Source organism: Hermetia illucens, chromosome 5, assembly GCF_905115235.1.
Source record: "Hermetia illucens chromosome 5, iHerIll2.2.curated.20191125, whole genome shotgun sequence".
Lineage (NCBI taxonomy): Eukaryota > Metazoa > Arthropoda > Insecta > Diptera > Stratiomyidae > Hermetia > Hermetia illucens.
Genome location: NC_051853.1, coordinates 34,730,360 through 34,751,436, shown reverse-complemented (window position 1 = coordinate 34,751,436; position 21,077 = coordinate 34,730,360). Strand labels below are relative to the sequence as shown.

General features: G+C 37.8%; 1 protein-coding gene across 1 annotated transcript; it reads right to left on the bottom strand.

Annotated features, from left to right (window-relative positions):
* Positions 1-6,641: 6,641 nt before the first annotated feature.
* On the bottom strand, positions 6,642-20,851 carry LOC119657658 (nuclear pore complex protein Nup205). Its single transcript, XM_038064682.1, has 20 exons — positions 20,539-20,851; positions 20,214-20,362; positions 19,956-20,151; positions 17,025-17,149; positions 16,238-16,963; positions 15,750-16,177; positions 14,400-14,749; positions 14,102-14,303; positions 13,378-14,044; positions 13,138-13,320; positions 12,786-13,083; positions 12,488-12,720; positions 12,107-12,427; positions 9,270-9,387; positions 8,936-9,182; positions 7,983-8,876; positions 7,759-7,920; positions 7,533-7,693; positions 7,078-7,263; positions 6,642-7,005 (listed from the first exon to the last, which is right to left on the bottom strand). Exons 1-20 carry the CDS (start codon positions 20,546-20,548, stop codon positions 6,797-6,799), a joined length of 5,865 nt encoding a protein of 1,954 aa, XP_037920610.1. The 5' UTR covers positions 20,549-20,851; the 3' UTR covers positions 6,642-6,796.
* Positions 20,852-21,077: the final 226 nt, after the last annotated feature.

Here is a 21,077-nt window from a genome sequence, read left to right as displayed (position 1 = left end):
TAACTTCTGGCATAGAAATGTAGTTAAGATATTTAATTTCGCTTCTATATGGTTCGAAGTGCCTGCTGACATCGAATATTTTCACGATCATCGTCAACGTGTAGACCATACGATTGCGTTTACTCTTATACAATGGTTTAAGATAGACTACATTAGGTGAATGAAGGTTGTTGCCAGTGCGCGTTGCTTCTCTGTCTTAATCTAAAACCTAATTTAATATTCACAAATCCGTTTGTTAGTATCTCATAACGCCCAAATAATCCACCTTCTGACCTGTTCGACCTTCTGCCAAAAAATCATGAAACCCAATATCACTGTAATCAGCGAAAAAATATAAGATCGTCTTCTTTTCTGACTGAAATTTACATTGTTGTGGTACTTATTTACCCTTCCTAGAGTTACATAGTATTCTTTCATACCTGAAGTGTCGAGCCAGTTTCCCAAAGTCGCCGCACTTTCCGGTCAAAGTCTTAAGTATTTTTCTCTATTTGCCTTATTTACACCTTGGACCTGTGTTCGCACGAAATTATACCCATTTTCACGATCGACTACAGACAACCAGGAATTGGTTAACAGAACAAATACAGTTTAAAAAATAAATTGATTGTAGTAGGATAGCGTGAAAAGTGACAGGCTTGAATAAGAAATGGCGCTAAGAGGTCTGATGTTTTACTGTCTACCTCTGACTAGACTACTAGCTTTCAGGTCGATGACCTTGTTAATATACGTTTTAGAGCTGATCCAAGAAGATGCCTTGCTTGTATACATGAAAATCGAGAAAATAGAGGAACATGCTATCTATATGCTCTCTTCTCCATGATATGCAATAGTCATACAATGGGATCCGAGTTTAAAAAAAAAACAACGAATATTGCTGATGCATCAAGTTCAGGACTCTCCGTTGAGGTCACAACTGTCGAAATGATTGGTAAAATTCATAAAATCGTGGTAGAGGACCCCAGATTGGAAGCAAGTGGAATATCAACTGATTGTTGGAATATCAACTGAATGTGCGCGATATTTTCACATGAAGAAGCTCCCTGCTAGTTGGGTGGCACATTTATTTTAGAAAATTATTTCTATCTTGAATTTAGCACTCTGCAAGCGGAATTCCGGCAAATTTTTGCGTAGATTTACGAGGTTGTTCAATAAGTTTTGCGGTTCGATAAGAGAGGCCGTTGCTACTAGTCTCATTTTTAAGGATTTGTGTAAACACAAAACACAACCGTACATGTGAATAGGGGGAGCAACATTTTTTTCATAAGATGTAGCCATGTGAAATATCAAATGAAAGGGCTCAATTAATACTGGCCGAAACTGGTTCCACATTTGATATCGGGTGAAAAATAGGAGAGTGGGGGCCCAAAATCTGACCATTAAAAAGTGTAACAGGTCTCGTTCTCAGAATCTATCCAATCAAAAAATCTTTAAAAAAAATCACAATAGTGAATCTCTACGAAATCTAGGCCTCAAAATACATCCGATTCCAATATCTGCACAAATAAAGTTAATAACAGTATATTTCCACATTTTAGAAATTTACCCGGCAACCCCCCTTATGTTCATCCCAGAAGTACAGAAGCATGCCTGTAGGGGATAACATAATGCACAATTTGGTCAAGTTTGAAGAAAGTGCAATTATTATTAACAAAGTTATAGAGACGTGAAACTTTACTCTTTTTTGTGAATTTCGTGCATTCTACAACGTGTATGACGTTGACATCATCCCATATCAATTCGTCAATACCACAGCGAAGTGAGTTTATATGAATGAGGTTGCAAAGAATTATTTTGTTTTAGTTTTTTAGTCATTTGTATATGAATTACTCCACACAGACATGTGTGTATGTAGGTATATAGTATATGCGTGCTAATGAAGTTTGCGGGTAGTGTCTTATTTAGATAGATATATTTGTACGTCAAACCAGCCTTATTTAATATACGTATTATATATGTACATATGTATGCTTTTGCGCACGAAGTAAATCGGAAATATGGATACGATCAAGTTATATACGTACATATATATGTACATTATTCGGAAATAGGCAGTTTGTTTGTTTAGGGTGAGAATAATATCTATGTCTGTAATATGTACGCATGTCTCGTAGTTTGGAAAAATCTGAAGGAATATGTTGAATTTATAGCTACGTACGGATAGAAAAATGTACGTTGAAGTTTCTTACATAAGATGAACACGAAACCTTTATACCCAAAGCGCGAGCTTCCGGTATTCTAACTTGTCTTTTGTTCCAGTATCGTGCAATGATTGAATTTTTATTTTTGGAAGGTTTAAACGGGTATTCTCATGTGACCCTTCTAAAAATAGATTTTTTTCATATTTCGACAATAAAACCTATCGAAGATATGCAGTGAAAAATTCAGGCCGAAATTCCTAGTATTAAATAAGTTACAACTCATAGTCGTTGACGTGCCGTAAGCGACTTATCTGCCGCGCGCCAGGTCTGCAGCTGCTACATTTCTATTATCTTCATCGGTTTTTTAAGATTTTGTGTGAAACAAAAACTTATTAGAATCGATTCGATGTCCGTCTGTCTGTCTGTCTGTCACACCCGATTTATTCGGAAGCGGGGGACCGATTGTCACGAAAAGTGGCTTCATTTTGTGTTAAGTTTAAGGGGGGAGGCTCCTCATACATGTGAATGGAGGGTGTAATTTTTTTTCACAGAATGTAGTCATATGGGATATCAAATGAAAGGGCTTAATTAGTACTTTCCGAAACTGGCCCCACATTTGATATCGGGTAAGACGTAGGGGAGTGAAGGCCCAAAATATGACCCACAAAAAGTGTAACATATCTTGTTCTCAGAACCTGTTCAACCGAAAAATATAAAAAAAATCACAGTGGTGTATCTAAACGAAATCTAGGCCTCAAAATACACCTCGTTTTGATATCTGCATGAATAAATAGTATATTAGCATATTTTAGAAATTTAGCCGGTAACCCCTTAACCCCGGAAAGCCCTTAAATTCACACTAGAACTATAAAATTGCATTTGTATAAAGGACGATATAAGGCACAAACTGGTTAAGTTTGAAGAAAATCCAACTATTATTAACAAAGTTATAGAGGGTGAAACTTTGTCATTTCTTGTGAATTTCGTGCGTTCTACAGCGTGGATTACGTCATCATCCCATATCAATTCGTCAATACCACAACAAAGTGAGCTCACATGAATGGGGGATCACAAAGAAACATTTTATTTTAAGTTTTTGGTTTATTTGTATATCAATATTAATTACTCCAGCCAGACATATGTATGTATGTACGTATATATATGTGCTAATGAAATTTGCAGGTAGTTAATCCAGATATATTAGTACATTAAAACAGCGGTATTCAATATATGTACTACCCATGTACATATGTATACCATTGTGCATGAAGTAAACCGGAAGTATAAGTACGATCAATTTACATATGCATGGATAGTATAGTATTTATGTATAGTGGGTCGCCAAATTATTAAAGCCACCTTTTAAAAAATACATAATTTTAGTTTATATGGAATAAAAGGTAATAAACATGCTGCCATTTTTGATAAATTATTAATTTTGTCAAACAGTATTGAATATATATTTAAAATATGCTTAAAATAATCTTATAACGTTAAACATAAAAAGAAATTTCAATATTTAGTCACGTTGTGTGCTGCTGGCATCATAACTTTTAATCTTCTTGGCATACTTTCAATATATTTAAGGCAATTTATTCGCTTCTAAGTTTAATCACAATAAGGGCTTCTCTCAACTGTTGTGTTTTTCATTGATTTCCGAAGACAGGGTAAAGTTTCGATAAATAACCAGGCCAGTCAAAAGTTCTTGTTTGAATTTTTTTCTAGGAAGTTCTTTCCTTTTTTTTGGCCTTGTGGCAGAGTCGTGCCCAAATATAAAGTTGCCACTTGATAACCATTCGTGGATTTTGAATAGCATTCTGTTTGCCAAGGCCGTTATATATTGGTCCTGCTTTATAGTCTTTTGGATAAATAACAAGCGCTCCCTACTTTTCCTACTAATCATTGACCAGACTATAATGCTAAATTTATTCTTGACTTGGTTTGGACTAGTAGGTAATTTGTTAGCCAAAGTTTTAAAATGAAAGATTGCTTTGGAAGATATTTTTCCGTTTTATTGGCTAAAAGCATCTAATTTAAACAAATTCTTTAAATTTTTCACTAGGTCGTCTTTCCACAAAATCTGATTTATCAGTCCATATATAGCGTGTCCTGTTCACAATAGTAGAAATTTTATTGTGCACCATTCGTTTGGGGAAAATTATTCCGTGTAATGGCCACTCTATCGTTTACCCTTACACAGTTACAGCGTTTTCCATTAATAGTGTCAAAAAGCTTCATCGCCCAACAATATCACAACTACCGTTTTCAGAATCTACATAAAATTTCATATAAGTGGATATTTTTCCACCGTCACTTCGAAGATATAATTTTGAAAAAATGTCAAAATGGATTTTTCACCTAATAGCGCATTCTAACGGGTATTTTAAACTTGCCATTATGTTAGTCGAATGACATGTAAAAATTTAACTGTAAGAAAACATGCTCTTGATGTGAAGCAAATTAACTTGGTAATTCTAATCAATAAAAAGTATTTTGACTTGTTCACCTTCAAGACCACATGTTTACGTTTCAAATAAAAATGAATAAGTAAATACTGATCACGTGACGGTATAAAAATCACAAAACTGAATTAAAATCACGTTCAAACAACTAATATATCGCAAAAAGGAAATATTCACTACTACATATTGCGGGAGCTACTAACTTCCTTCATCAGTGCTTAGCTAAATAGTAACTACTTTCATCCTCCATACTCCTCCATTTCGAAGTCGTTTGCTTACCCCCTTCTTCGTCGATATTGCCTACCTCCTAAAACGGGACAAACATTTACCGCCTGTATATGCGTCGAGAACCTATTTTATCTCCCTACGACCCCGTAAGTACGGGGCGGATCTTACCAAATCTCCCCCCACCCTACAACCAAAGATATATGTGAGGGCTTCAAGAGAATCGGCTATCTAGTGTTCGCAACCTGGTTCTAGCAGGAGCTGGGCAATCGCAAAAAAAGGGCCTGAGGGCCTTTCCTTCCTCTGCCCAACTTCAACAATGGTATGCCGGGTCTAGCGGCGTGGTCCTATATAGACCAGTGCCCCCGTTGTAATGCGATATGTATTTTCGTGCATCTGGCCCAAAAGCTCTGGTGATCGGTTACCAACGAAAGCGCATGTCACTTCGAACTTGTGAACGGTTAAAATTCATTCATAATCTTCATGTTCATTTAAGCATTTCCTAACCCTCGTGGTCTTTACAGTTCTCCGGTAGAAACATTTTATTCACTGTTATTCTTGTAATTCAAATCTCAGCTTGCAGATTTGCTTTTTGCTTATTCGCTCGGTAATTTGTTTTTGTATTATTCCATTCAATTTTCTTAGTTTTTCAGTATCCGTTGCTATTCGCGAAACAAAATTTTGACTCGATGTCGGATGCTAATCGACCCAGCTGTGAATGCGCACCTGATTCAAATCAGCATACTGAGAACGGACGAGCGTAGTGCTGTAGTGTACCGTCACAGTCTTGGACAAAGGGCTCTAACACATTTCAAATGTCCAGATTCAATTGGATTGTCGCGCCAATGATTTTTGTTTTAATATTATTAAAATCGAAATAAAATATCGTTTGTTCTAAATTGGTTCCATTGTACAAAATTTTTCAATGAAGATAGCAGAGGATAAAAACTTATTTGCATTTAGTTTAGATCATTTTATCTATTTGGAGCGGGAAACCTAAGTTCATCTGTGTAGACACTATTATATGTAATGGAGCGAGCATCAAAACCTCTGAATGAAATGAAAATGTTGACTAATTAAAACTGGAAGAGTCAATATTCCAACCTGAGGACACACTTAATTCACTTTCCATTTCCTTATTCTTGCATTGTAGTAAATAGTAAGTTGTGAAATTATATTTTTGTATGAAATTACACAAACTTTTTCCACTGGATTTATCGCGTAAAATTCTTGTTCATGTAAAAGTTTCCGACAATATCTCATCGATGTCAAGGGACGATTTAAGGAGAAGTTACTTGTAATCGATTTAGAAATTTCAGAATTTCTTTTTTATCTAAGAATGTGGGTAATGCATGAAATTGAAATGATTTTAAATTTATAGCCTGTTCGATGTCCATGTTCCCTACTGAAGAGAAAGCGCCGATCTCTTCATAATCTTGCCCATTATGATTTGTTTCTGATGATTAACTGTTGTATATACAGATATATGTACGCATACAATTACAAAAGATAAAGTTTTTATTAGAAAATACAAATCATAAAAATAGGCTTATCTTCGGCAGTTTAGAGGTATCTCTCCCTTGATAAAACGAGAGGAAAGACAATGGACAGCGTAACTCAGTGTGGAGTTGTTTAACCATCGCTATTTCCATTTGTAGTAAATGCCGGATTATTATGCTAAATTGATTGATCACAGTTGTTTGTATCTGTATTACCCCGCTGTATAACTAAAATTACAGAAGAGTTCCACCTATAATAAAATCGAAAGTAAAAACATAAGACTAAACTGGGTCGCAAGTGAAGATGACCACAGGTTTCGATTTAATATTATTTATTCATTGACATTGTTAATACATTTATCAAATTCCATCAAGACAACAAATCTGGATACTTTATATTACAAATAAAATAAAAATGAAATAATAAGCTATCGGTAGCGTATAAAAAAAAGAAAGAAATTCCTATAGTTCACTAATCAACAGGAACAAATTGTATGAGACGTTTTACTCTTCGAAGTAAAGCATCTGTAAAGCCCTTATCCGCCCCGGCTTGTGGCTGAGTTGTGGCAATGAGAGATTTACAGAATGTTTCGTTGAAGATTAGAACTAATGTCTTTTTCAATGCACTGACATCTTCTGTTGTTATTTTCCATCCAGCTTCAGTTGGTGAGGAAACAAAGTCTATTAATGAAATAGCGAATTTTAATATAGCAATAATCACTTAATGTTTGAATTATGATAAATAAAACTCACTTTCATTGTTGAATGGATTAATTGTACTTGAAAACTGCAGGGTATTTACGGGTATGGCACGGAGCATGTAGAAGTCTAAATGAGACCACAACAAGTAGAGACATTGTTCCGTAATAAATGAACAATGTTTCAGTTCATTATTTTTATTGGCCAGTCTTTCAGATAAATTTGTATATTGTACGTGCGCTAGGAGGAAAAAAATGCGAGAATATGAATAAATAACAAATATGATGAACTTAAGATATGAGAATTATGGTGGTTCCTAAATATTTGAGTAGAAAAATAGTCGCGCCCCTTATCAAGTTACTCTCCTCATATATAAATATAAGTTGCGAATTTTGATCTACTTCTATTTCAAATAAATTCTAATAACCACCTTTGGACGACATTTAATGATTTGATGTAAATTTCGAACGAAAACAATATCCTTTTCAATAATAATAAAAAATACAAACCTGTCGAGTCCAAAGTAGTGCTCGGTAAAGACGATCTCTGATTGATAAGGCTATCATAGACAGACTTATCGCGGCTGTAGTACTCCACACTGCTTTTCAGTTGACATACAACTATCCCTAAACTTGGTGAAATTTCTAAGGTGCTGCCCCTTATATCCGAACTGTTGTCATAAAATGAACCTTTGTGATTTTTACCCAATTTTTAATTATATTATCTATTACTTACCGCTGAACGGAATCATTAATACTTGGTGAGAATAAAACGGCGTTTGTCCTATGATCGGCCGCGTGATTTGCTACAGAATTCCGGCAGTACAATGCAATATTGGATGCGATCTCTAAAAAGTACTTGATATGAAGTGCCTTATTTTTGTCGCTCGGATCATACCTGTAAAAATGAGGAATTTTCGAACATATTTTTTATAGAATAAATCCATTATAATTTATTACGTTATGTTTTCGGGTTTGAACATCTCTTTTAAAGTTGCCGTACTTGCAATGAAACGTGGGAACAGTGATAACATCAACTTTTGCAAACGATACAAATGAACACTCAAATCTTGATTTGCATTCGGTTCAACTAGGTTCGAAAGCTCCTGATTGGAACTTCTAGCTATCAGTCCCGTTAGTGCAGATAATTCTTGGAGCAATCCTAAATGAAGGAACGGCGTACCAGCACGTAGAACAATTTCAATCATATCACCGTGTGATAATAAGAAATGCATAACTTGTGAAATAGCCGAATGATTTTCCGGGCCCAAGGTAGACAGAATAGAATCACACAGATTCAGAGCAGGGAAAAGAATCTGTTGGTATCTAGCGTCGACAGGAGGCACAAATGATTCTGTACCACTTCCATGACGTGTGTAACTATTCACTTGGAAGTCTGGATGTAGATCGAACACATTCATGCTAGATAAGACGCCAAGTACTCTCTGTTCCAGAAGAAGCTCTGCACCGATATGTGAATTGGCCACTCTACTTAACATTGCCATTTTCGACTCGTAAACGTAAAGCGCGCGCATGTTATCCGGAACAGTTTTCAGAACTCTACACAAGCTGTCGTCAGATTTCATTAGACTGTCGATTAGATGTGACAAGTATCCGCGTTTTGAAATAAAGTTTATGAAATTTGTCAGCGAGTCCATGTCCAAAAGCATATCAATGCACGAAAGAGCCAACATCTTGCAGATATCATGTCCTCCAGTGCAATCATGGCAGAGAATATCAATCAGTTTGTCGCCGAATGATGCAAAGACTTCAATAGCCATCTGAGTTTGATTAATTTCACTGTCTCCCTCATTTAAGTGGCGCGACATGGAACGATCTAATCGGGAAACATATCTAAAAGTATTAAATTAGTAAAATTAAAATAAATTTAGCAAATTTGGTGGTTGAATTACTGGTCGTTTCCTATGACATTCTCATTTTCGATTGAATTTCCTTTAACGATATGCATGAAATTTAGAAGCGCCGCATATAGATTGATTCTCAACTTTTGGGAGGCAGCGCCACTAACGATAATCCAATCAACGATGCTTTTCAAAATATATTTTAAACTCAATGTATTTGATTTTGGAGTGCTTGCAATTGATTTCATGCTTGTTGTAAGAGCAGCGGATATTTGGCCTACCACACCCAAATTTACGTCTGAAATGATTGGAAATGAATATGTGATTAAAATATCCATACGCAAGAATTCAATACGTTTTTATGGCTGAAGAAATGGATTTTTACCTGTTCCACTTTGCTGTGCTGAACTTTGAACATAACAATACCTTAGATTGACCAACAGCAGTAAGACGGTTGATGAAGCTAAATTCGCTAATTCCATCATGACTTGTACAGGAACAACCTGCAACGGAAAATTTTAATATGATTATTTTTGTTTAGAAATTGAAGTCCTAAGTCCGCATTAACTCGATGTCGGACCGCCTCATAATATGATTAGTTTTATCCCAATAAAGCATTTTCGCAATTCTATCGCTCTATTGCGATCGGATTGATTGCAGAGGGAGAAAGGGGGAGGATCCCCCGAGACCGGAGTTTCTTCGGAGGTGGAGGTTGAATTTGTTCAGATCTTCAATTATAGTTGTGAGAAGTGTGAGACCACTATTTTAGTTTAGTTTTGTTTACTGGGGGGAGCCGCAGCTCCGACTATCCGACTATCCCCGTAAATCGCTTATTCAATGGCTTCCCGCCTACGGCGTTCGCATGCTTTAGCGAATCTGAGGACGTTCTCCAGAGGCAGAGTGTGTGCAGATTCTTCATTGAAGAAAACCTTACAAAGGAATCTTCGTCTGAGATCTGAAAAAGCCGGCCAGCTGCATAAAAAGTGCAGGGCCGTCTCTTCCTCCTCCTCACATTGTCTGCACATAGCCGAAACCACCACCCCAATCTTTTCCATATGGTAGTTTAAGGAGCAGTGTTCCGTTAAAAGCCCCACTAGGGTTTCAGGAGCAGGATTTTCGCCTGCCAGCAAGAGTTCAAATTTCTCCACTCGGCTGCATGAATTCTTGCAATTTCACCCTTCAGAGTAGACTTAACAGTTGATGGGCGGATTCTAAAAGCTGGTTCTGGCCCCAACATTGTGAATCCAGACCTTTGGCAAGCTAGTCTGTCAGCCTCCTCTTTACCAACGATGTTTGAGTGCCCCGACACCCACATCAGGAATGTTTCGTTCAGTCGGCTAAGTTTCAGCAGCTCCTGATGACAACTCTACACCAACTGGCTTGATATGTCGTTGCTGTTTAGTGCTGCCTGGCTGTCGGAACAGATTCGAATGGTGCGACCCCTCTATTTTTGTCGCAGACATTCTTCTACTGCTAATGAAATGGCATATATTTCCGCCTGGAATATGGTCGCCATTTTTCCGAGGGGTCGCATTAGTTCTATAATTGGATTTCCCGAGAACACTGTGCCCGATCCGCCCTCCATGGGGTCAGTCATGGAGGGCGGATCGGGCAGTGAAGATTATTAAGTCTGTAATCTGAAAAGAGTCATGACTATTTGTCGACCATTCTTCTCTTTCGATGATTACAACAATGTATCTTTTCAAAGACGAACCTGGAAACCATATGATCGGACGGCATCAGGACTACGGGATGTTTGTCAAGGAATTTTCAGATAGACGCATGACCGTATGATTGGACGCTTTTCCACGCCCCAATGGTATCGAGTCCATATGCGTCATTGGGGGGTAGATATATGTTAGTTTCAAGTGCCGCAGTCGGCGTAGTACTCATTGCTCCAGTAATACTTAGGCAACCGCTGAAATATATCGCACAAGTGGTTCAATTGTTCAGGCAATGTCACCATTGTCACATTGATCAGAGCTTTATAAGACAATTCATATTTTGTTCAATATTTTGTTGTCAAAACAATTTGGAATTTAACAATGATTCAATTTGGAAACAACTAGTTTTACTGTATTGTTCTCGAACGGTAACTTGTGGCGGCAATAAGAGTACAGAACAGTTTAGCTTTATTCTGAGGTATAATTACCCAGTCCAACTTCTCTGCTGAAGGATGTACGGCGCCCTATTGCCCCCATTACCAGATTAGATATGAAAATCAAGCTGGCTCTATGAATTGCACTAATTCGTTGTTCTAACAACCGCGGGAAGAATAGGTCCGTTGCATCTGTTTTACCTTTCATCAATTTCTCGGTTTGGCTAAGTCAATTGTTAAACATGAGTTGTTTATTGTAACATAAGAGCATTTCAGAGTGAAATTATGCGGTGTTTCCAACGATTAATTAATTGAAGTAATAAAAACTTGTTGTTTCTTTTCCGTTGGTGTGGGTATTTATTCTTGCAAACTTATTTGCACTGATGAAGGGAACAAGTGGTTCCCGAAATATCGGTATTTGCAAGAATAAATACCCACACCAACGGAAAAGAAACAACAAGTTTTTATTACTTCAAATAAGAGCATTTATTTTGCTACCAAAAACAGAGATCTACCTGGATTTCTAACCCCTATTCCCACCTTGCAACTAAAGTCAAACCTATGACCTGCTTCGTCCCGACCACGGGCATAGATACTGGTAATTGTTTGGGGGGGATAGATATATAGTACCATGGTGAAACTAAAGGTCTGATTGCCGGAACTATGGTCCCCTTCCTTTAAATAGAATCTATTTTGGAAAGTGCTAATTGGGACCTTTCTTAAATTATTTTTTACGTAGAGGAACCCCTCTTTATATATATGGATATATGGAGGTTCCGATTTTCCACCTTTTCATCACATTTCGAGATAGTAGGTATGTTTCTGGGAGAACAGATGTGACAGACAGACCGACGATTGAACAAACGAACACCGATTTCAATGTTTTCCCAAAAATTTTCAAAATACTGGATGATAACGATATAACAAAGACGGATTGTACAGGTCAATGAAAAAAACTAAATAAAAAAAATGATCACATTTACTTTATGCGAGGAAATGATTTCCGTTTTACAAGGAAAAAATATTAACTAACGAAAGTGGATGATTTTTGAGGATCCTGGAAAGCTTAATGAAACACCGCGCTGTGGAATCAATCATGCTGTGCTTATCTTTATAATACATACCTTACTAAGTAATCCTTGTAGAGTTTCCAGAAGTAATTCTTGTTTCGTTTCAAACGACATCGCAAACGAGTGAGAAACGGTAAACAACACTTCTGTTACTTGTCCCCATGCTTCGAGGAATTTCACTGTAGCTGCACACTTGTTTTTCTGTGAATTTACTTTCAAAGCGAAATGAAGGACCGATTCAATTTCTTGTAAAATTAACTGCCTCTGTCCACTTGCAATGGTACTTTGAACTGTATTCAATTCGTCACGTAAAATATCATTTAGTTTTTTTATGTTGATCAAGCGGGGCCCGTTTCCTTCACGAATTTCACAATCCTTAATAGATGGACAAAGTTAGTTTAAGGAAACACAGGACTGATGTAATATGTAACTTACCTGCAAAAGTTGGCCGGTTAAACTATTATCGAAGAAATCCCATTTCGGTTGGGGAATGGATTTGATTTCAAATTCCAAACAATCAAGGAGGTGGCATATTAGCAAACGAGTCCCTTGGTCTACGCTCTTTTTTCCAATGGTGGTGTCACCAATTGTAATGTTAGCCGTTGTATTTGAATAATAATGGCTTAATTCCAATGGCATATTATCTGATGTATTATTCTGTACAACTCCTTCAAGAATAATTCAGTTTAGTTTGAAGTTAAGCTTTTCTACGACATTCTATTCTCCAACTCACCTGATAAAATCTTACATAAATGTGCAAATTGGCTGACTTGATTATTAGCTGCAGTGATTTTCAATTCGATGGCAATGCACTTAAGCAATGAGCTCATCTGATTCAAAACCTGTGCACTTTCAAAGTTTTTAAAAGGCAGTGCTGAAACGTGACGGCCAAGAAAATCATTACAAGAGCGTAGGAATCGCAGCACCACCTCAGAGGTGCGGGAATTAAAGCACAATGCGTACAGAAGACCGTACGCTCTATCAATTAGACGTTCATGTGTTGCGTCCTGATCGGTTTCTAATTTCATCAACTGAAATTTAACTTTCAATAAAATTAATGTTCCAGGGAATCACAGAAAACTCACATCTAAATTGTTGTCGAGAAGCGAAACCAATGACTTTGTACAATTACTTGGAAAATCCAAAACGCCTGGATGTTGCAACTGGGTTACCCGAATGTCTTTTGTTATATCAAATCCTAACAAATAATGTGCTATATTGGGGGAAGGTTGCTGTAAATTCTCTTGCAATAAATCGATGATCGCCTCCTACAAAAAAAATAACAATTACAAATACGTTTTACATAAAAACATGTTTCAACTCACTTTAATACTTAGTTCTACTTCCTCGCCAATTTTCTCCTGTAAATTCTCACTTGGCTGTATAGGCAAATCACTTTCTAGGCATTCCACAAATCCATGTCGAATTTCATTTTGAATTCTTTCCGTCAGCGTGAAGATACCCAACAATTGAGTGCTAACATTTGGTTGTCGTGATACCAGGGTTAAAATTTTTACGCCTAACAAGGCGTGACACGACAACCAACTATTGTACGTCACGAACTTCGTTGTGTTGAGAATGTGGTCAGGTTTCCCACTTCTGGGATTGACATCTAACAGTAGCTTGTTCAATCCTGATAAAAGGGTGGCACAATTTGCCAGAGATTTCGCATTGAAGTACAAATCTTGTGTGCTTAAACATTTTTCAATGATGCTCAAACAGTGCAGACTACACTCTTCCATTTTTGCCTTGCCTGGGAATGGTGCATACATATCCAAGTGATTACATGCTTCGTCAATGATATGTAGAATCAAACGTAAAGTTTCGGATTTAGTATTCATTTGAAGCATGATATGAAAACCTGGTGGTGAGTTTTCATCTTTTGCCTGGATGAAATCAGACGGGCTAATGTCGTAGCTTTTAACGTAAAAATGAAGAAGTTTAAGACATTTTTCGCCGACCTCCCATTTTTCTGCAGGATTTTTGTAGTTTCTGCAAAGTATTCCGATATTGTCAATCATGGATGTCTAGGGCTTAACTAACGCTTACCTGTTGTAAAATCTCAAGAAGATGGTATCGATGATGAATGTCAAGTATGGATCAAGGCCTGGCTTTCTTGGACCACCGCCCAGGTTTCTTGGGACGGCAGTTATCGATAGTGTATACAGGAAATCAAGAATGGCTTGTGTAAGCGGATATACCTCATTTCGGCTCTCGATTTGTTCGATTTCAGACTCTAGACCACGAACAGCTGCAGTAAACACTAGATTAGTTTATGTTTCACGAAAAAAACATTTCTCTATTTAAGATTTTGCTGTCAAAACATCAATATCAATAGCAAACTTACTGTAAGCACTCGTTGTTGGCACTGTCATAATTATTTGCGACGCTTCAATATTGTTCCAAAGTTGAATTGCAGTATCTTTTGATTTCCCAAGAGCGGCAAGTGTAAGAAGCAGATCAGCTTTAAGGGTAATTGGTACTGAACAACCCAAGAGACCCAGAAGGGTATGTAATGGTGCCCAGCTTGGATGTTCACACAAGGCAATTCGAGCAACTTCATCGTGTGTAGCCACAGCCCGTATAACGGCTAAGACAGCATGCAACCCAGCAATTTCCTGGGGATTAATACTGCGATTCAGCACACGACTTTTATAGATTGTATCGCTGACTGGGTGCTGCTCTTGTCTTAAATGTCTGTAAATATATTATGTAAGAAAACTGTCTATTCAAATGACATACTTTGTTTAGTCTTCTAAACTATTCTATTTAGATAATCGATCCCATAGCAGAATGTGAGATTTTTTAAAGACTTAACAAACTTCGTAAACTTCCGAAACCACCAATAGAACTTTGAAAAAAGTACTTAAGTCACCACAATGACAGAAACTTCCAGAGTAACTTCTGTAAACTACGAAAACAAATTGAATTGGAAATTTTGGCAGAACCTGAGGGGAGGAGCGTCTTCCTATCAATCTCATCGCTTTGGAATCCGTCCTCATGAATGTTTATGTTTGTCTCACTATTGTGAGCTTCTCACTTACACAGCATTAAGTGTGATGAAAATGAAATTAAAGTACAGCCAACAAACAGGAAACAGTATATATAAATTTACAGAGACGTCTGACTGGAGTCGTATACCAGCCCTTTAGATAGCCCGGAAAAGGATTGGAATCTTTTAATATATTAGATTTTCGTCTGCTCCTTGTAGTTCAGTCTAAAATTAATAGGCAAGGAGTAGCTTTCTCCATAGAATGGATGACCAACCGAGGAAAAGACTGAACCGAGCAAAAATAAACAACGTCGAAGAACCGAATCTCATAATTTACACGCCTATTGATGTTAAACGGCGACATACTTTCATTTTTATGATCGGATTTTAATTCAATTCGAAATCTTATAAATATGAAAAAGTTGTCAGAGTCAAACCGCCAAAATTAGTATAGTAAATCACGAGCAATTTGGTTCACAATAATGACGAAAATTCAAATGCCGAGGCCTATCAGAAACTATCCGCTTATATTAGATACAGAGAAACGATCACGTGTAAAACACGATTGATGCCAAACAAACACAACTACCTCCGTTGTTCTGGGCGTGCTCGTTATTCATGAAAAAGTGTTGCCCATATAACCTTCGGATACATGCATAAGATCTGGTTACAAGAAAATTGTTTAATATTTTTTCATCAACTTACGTATAATATCTCGCCAAAGATCCGAAGAAGTGATCCCATGACAATGTAGTGCTCCCAGAGGTTCCGGGCCCTTGCTTCAGCAAGTTAAATGTATTTCGTGCCGATTGTTCACAGCTCGAAAGACCGCTAAGCATTTTTAAGTAGGGAATTAAAAGCATCGGCGGAAGCAATTCACCAGCCAAACGAATGAACTTAAATAAGGAAACCGAACGTGTGGTAGTCTTAGGATAATTTGAGGGAATATCCATTGGACCCCAATACTCCATGCACAAACACAAATTGAGCTTATCACCACCATATAACTTTCCGACGGACAACATAAGCGCTTCGAAATTTCTACATAAATTTGGCGGTGAATCCAGTCCTTGTTGTGCAAAACATTGAACTGTTCGAGCCGTTTCATCGGCACGTGCGCGCAACTCTGTAACCTGTTCAAAAATGATATTTGCTTATAAATGAAAAATTTTAAATTAGAAAAATAGACTCACCTTAGAGTGCATCAAATCAATGAAGTCCGTAATCAGTACGTGAATCCGACGATAGAAAAACTCAGTTTTAAAGACTAATTCGCTCTCCAACAGTACATAATGTATAAAGTCAAATACTTGCGATTGAATTGCTTCATCAACCAATTGCTCGTCTTGATCTATAATCCTAGACGAATTTAATTGTAAAGATTGTGGAGCCTGGCGTAATGTAGCCATTGATAAACCAAATGCGAATAATACGATCGACTTCAATTCATCACATTCCCAGGGGGCATGTATGGTTTCAAAAACGTTTTGTGCGTAGTTGGCTTCCTTCATTATCGGTAAGCTCTGAACGATTTCCTCACCGTCCTCATGCCGCTGCAATACACTTGTATCGAAGCCATCAATAAGAGCCATCAGAAGGGTCACGGTTATATCATCGATACCACCTCTTGACTCCGTTAGTTTCGACTTGGCTAAATGTTCAATCAGTTTAATGACAGTGTCTTTTGGTAATCCACATTGCGCTGACCAGTTGAACAGCGCAGTAGCCAGAGCTAATTTGATGTCTTGGAACAAATCAAGGACTTGACGATGATGTTTTGGTGGACCAAGACCTCGATTTGCCGTAAGCAGTTCAATTTCTTTTGAAATGTCGAGCTCATCAATCATATCAATTATCTTGTTCAAGATGTTTGCATCTTCGACTAAACTAGTGGTATACGATGAAATGTATTGTGTAATCTGAAAATCGCAAAGAGTGTTAGTATCCAAGTAATTACTTTGAGAAAGTGTTTTTGATTACCTCCGCATGTGCCTCTGTACACCATGAGATGCCACTTCGCGCTTGGAATAGGTCACGAAGGGAACAAGCTAATGCTTTACGACCATCATAGTAGAGAAGCACAGCCACTAGACCCCTTGGTAGACCTGATAATAGAAACAAGTATTAGATTCTGTAGGAGACTTGACTGTATAGTTAAAAAAATTCGAGAAGAGTGTATTGAAGGCTAACATGCTAACATAAAGGAGAAAAACTCCAACTCCGCCATGCTATTAACATAGTATGGCGATCCCAAGCCCAGGTAAAGGAGGAGGGTTTGAGGCAACATACTTTATACTATCCTCAGTAAAACAAAAATAAAATGCTGAGATCAGGGAAAGAGATAAATAAAGTATAATTGGAGTTATTCCACTATGCTAAATCCTACCCGATCTATCTTGGTGGCGGGATCTGTCACCAAGATAGATCGACAGGCCGACCAAGAAAATGCATCGAGTGTCGGTAGAAACAACATGATCGGATCGAGTAACAAGCCTCGGTAAAATGCTAGGGAGAAAATACTAGGGTGTCCATCTCAGTGGAAGCGGCAAGACGAGATCCAGTTCTGCTGAAAAATAAGTAATAAGTAATTCTAAACCCATGGACGGCGATGGGAGAAGAGCAAATTAGTCCGAGTCACAGTTCTGTATTGGACCGTTAAATGTTGGTATTCTCACTGGTATTTCTCAGGAACCCTTTGTGTCAGTTCAGCACCAATAGAAGGAGATCATGGAAAAAATACGAGTCTTCGATGGTATGGTACGGATTCATTCCACTAACTACAATTTTACATTATTTTGACTAGCATTTTTTGCAACGCTTACTAGTTTTATTATGGAGCGATGTGTTGAGTATTGTGATGAATTGCTCAACAACCAAAATATCGGCGAGTTGGAGGTCCTGCCAACTGAAGACGACGACCAAATGCTGCCACCACCAAGCATAGAAGAAACAGTCCGTACAATCCACCGGCTTAAAAACCATAAGTCGCCAGGAGCTGATAAAATTATAGCCGAATTGATTAAATATGGAGGCGACCAACTACACCAAGTGGTTCATCAACGAATGCTCAAGGTGTGGGACAGCGAATTAATGGCTTTGACTAACAACGAGGCATTATCTGTCTCATACATAAAAATGGGGATATCACGGAGTGCAGCGATTATAGAGATATCACGTTACTGAGTACCATCTATAAAATATTCTCTGCTGTCCTGCTAGACGGGATAGCCCCATACGTCCAGAACATCATACCAAAGAGGCCAGACCAATCAGCAACAGATCAGATTTTCTCTGCGGCAAGCGATGGAAAAACTGTTGGACTATGGACATCAGCTGCACCATCTCATCATCATCATTCATATGGCAGCATAGCCAGTATAAAACTGTACACGACCATGAGAGTATTCGGTACCCCGACGAAATTAATAAGACTGACTAGGCTGACCTTGACTAATGTACGAGGCCAGATAAAAACAGCAGGATCGCTTTCGAGATCATTCAACATCAACAACGGTCTAAGACAAGGGGATGCCCTATCATGCGTCCTCTTCAACCTGGCCCTGGAGAAAGTGATTCGCGATGCAGATGTAAATGCGAGAGGCATCATCCTCTTCAAGTCCACCCAACTACTGGCCTACGCTGACGATATTGACATTATGGGAAGAAAAACCCAAGATGTACATTAATGAAGCAAGCACATGGCGGCAACATCAACGCCAAAAAACCAAAGAACGAACAACATCGAATCGCATTGGCCGAACGAAAACAATAAGAATAGGAAACTACAACTTTGAAACCATTGAAAATGTCTCCTATCTAGGGTCGAAAATCACATCACACGCATAGTTGTTGGCAGCCAACAGAGCCTATTTCAGTTTACAAAAACTGTTTCGCTCGAAACGCCTTACCATAGGGTCAAAGCTCTTACACAAGATTATGATCTTGCCAGTCCTCAGAAACTCGCTTCTTAGCAAAAAAAAAAAATGCAAACTGTTGCCCGCGTTCGAGAGAGGAAGCTTCCGAAGAATTTTTGCCCCCTACAGGAGGATGAATGTTTCTGTAACGTACATAACGAAGAAATCTATGAGCGATACCATGATCGTCTTGTTGTAGATAAAATCCGGCTCAACAGGTTGTGTATGGATTAGGATGATCCAACCCGGAAAGTCTACAAGGGCAATATCTATAGTAGAAAAAGAAGACGAGGCAGACCCTGCCTAAGCGATGGCGTAGGTCAAGACGCCAGAGAGCTTTTAGGGATATCGAATTGGTGGACCTCGGCGCAAAACCAGGATGTCGGGAGTCCCTTAGTAAGGCAGGCCTAGACCGGATACCGGTTGTTGCGCCGTTGATGATGATGACTAGTTTTATTATATCAAAATTCTGTTTCAGCAGAACCCATAAAATATTTGGCTCTTTCAATATCAAAAAAAAAAAAAATATTTAAAAACTTTTCTCATAAGCGTGAACTTCAAATCTCTAAATCTTCGTGCTGATTTATTTGTTACAAGTCACTAAATTGTTTAAATATTTATTCATGTTATTGGCCTCGAAAAGAGTTCCTCAACCTGTTTTAAGATTTCTAGAAGTGTTTTCTCTTGAATGGCAGTCATACTTTTAAAAATATGATCGATATTACACTCAGAAGGATTTATAAACAATTCTAGGACTTTATCATCCTATGTACATGTGTTATTCAGCGTATGTGAATTCAAATTTCGTGGTTTCCCTAGCTGGAAAATTAGATTCCGTAAACTCCAAACATTTTTTCTCCTCTAATTCTTTGATCGCACTAGCACTTATTCCATTAATAAGTATAAGAGAAAGAAAGAGGAAAAAAGAATATTTTTAGACCTCACAATGACCCAAATTTTCACTTTCTTCCGACTAGGAGCTCTTCGTATCTTTTACCTGGATAATGGGGCATCTGCTGTTGTGCGGTACATAACAATTCCAAGGCCATATATTCGTTCAGGTCATACATATCTGACAAGATGATGCTTTCATCCACCAAATCTTTCGAAAGAATTGTATGTCCCAGACCAGGCAATGTAATACCATCGGTGATACCTTGACGTATTTCTGCGCGGCTCTTGGCATTTTTCGGCTGAAATTAAATTAATATTCTCATAAATCATTTCTCATCGAAAGGTAAATGGTAATTATTACAGGATTACGCAAAATTGTTGAAAAATTCTGTTTATGTTTCCTCAAAACTACTTCCAGTTGGGATAGCGATGATTTGGTTGAGTGCACCACGGACTTTTCGATGACGCTATGCAAATGCTTATATGGAGTCCACATATCTTCGGGAGATCCTGAAATGTATAAATTTTGTCAGAAACAGCCAAAGCATTGTTGTTCATAACTAGTAGGGATGGCTTCACACATGATATAGAAGGGTTGTTGGCGCGGTTCAACACCCATAACCTCTTTATTGACTTATGAATTTGGTTACAGGAATTCAAATTTCTACTCTAAGCACAGATCTCACCTTCACTCATTTTGTATGTTTAGTATACCCCGGACAGCTCTCGGTAAAGTATTAAATGATTCCAGCCAGCTGTACACAAATATTGGGGTCCGGGTATCTAGCTTTTGACGGCCGCACTTGTTTACCCAGAAACACAAAATACGTGCTCAATTTACTTCAGCTGTGATTTATATTTAATCACTAGCTCAAACTTAAGATAAAACCATCAACTATTGGTACTATTCTTTACAAAATCGATGGAAATTCGCGTAAATTATCACTAAATCCTAAACACGACCGGTGTTTACACTGCATGAGGCGGCAAGTAAGTTCAAAAAATTTGTTGGCGGAATGTATTTGATAGAAAAATGACAATTTGAATTCGCTGTGGTTTAACAATTCGCTAGATGTCGTAAGTTCACAATAGAGAGTCTAGTTGGCCGTTATCGGGTACTGAGTGATTTCGCGACATTACAGAGTAGCAAATTTTTTGAGTAATACTTTCAACGGTTTGGGAATCCAATTCACGCCGAAATGCTACTTAAAGATATTTTCAAAGT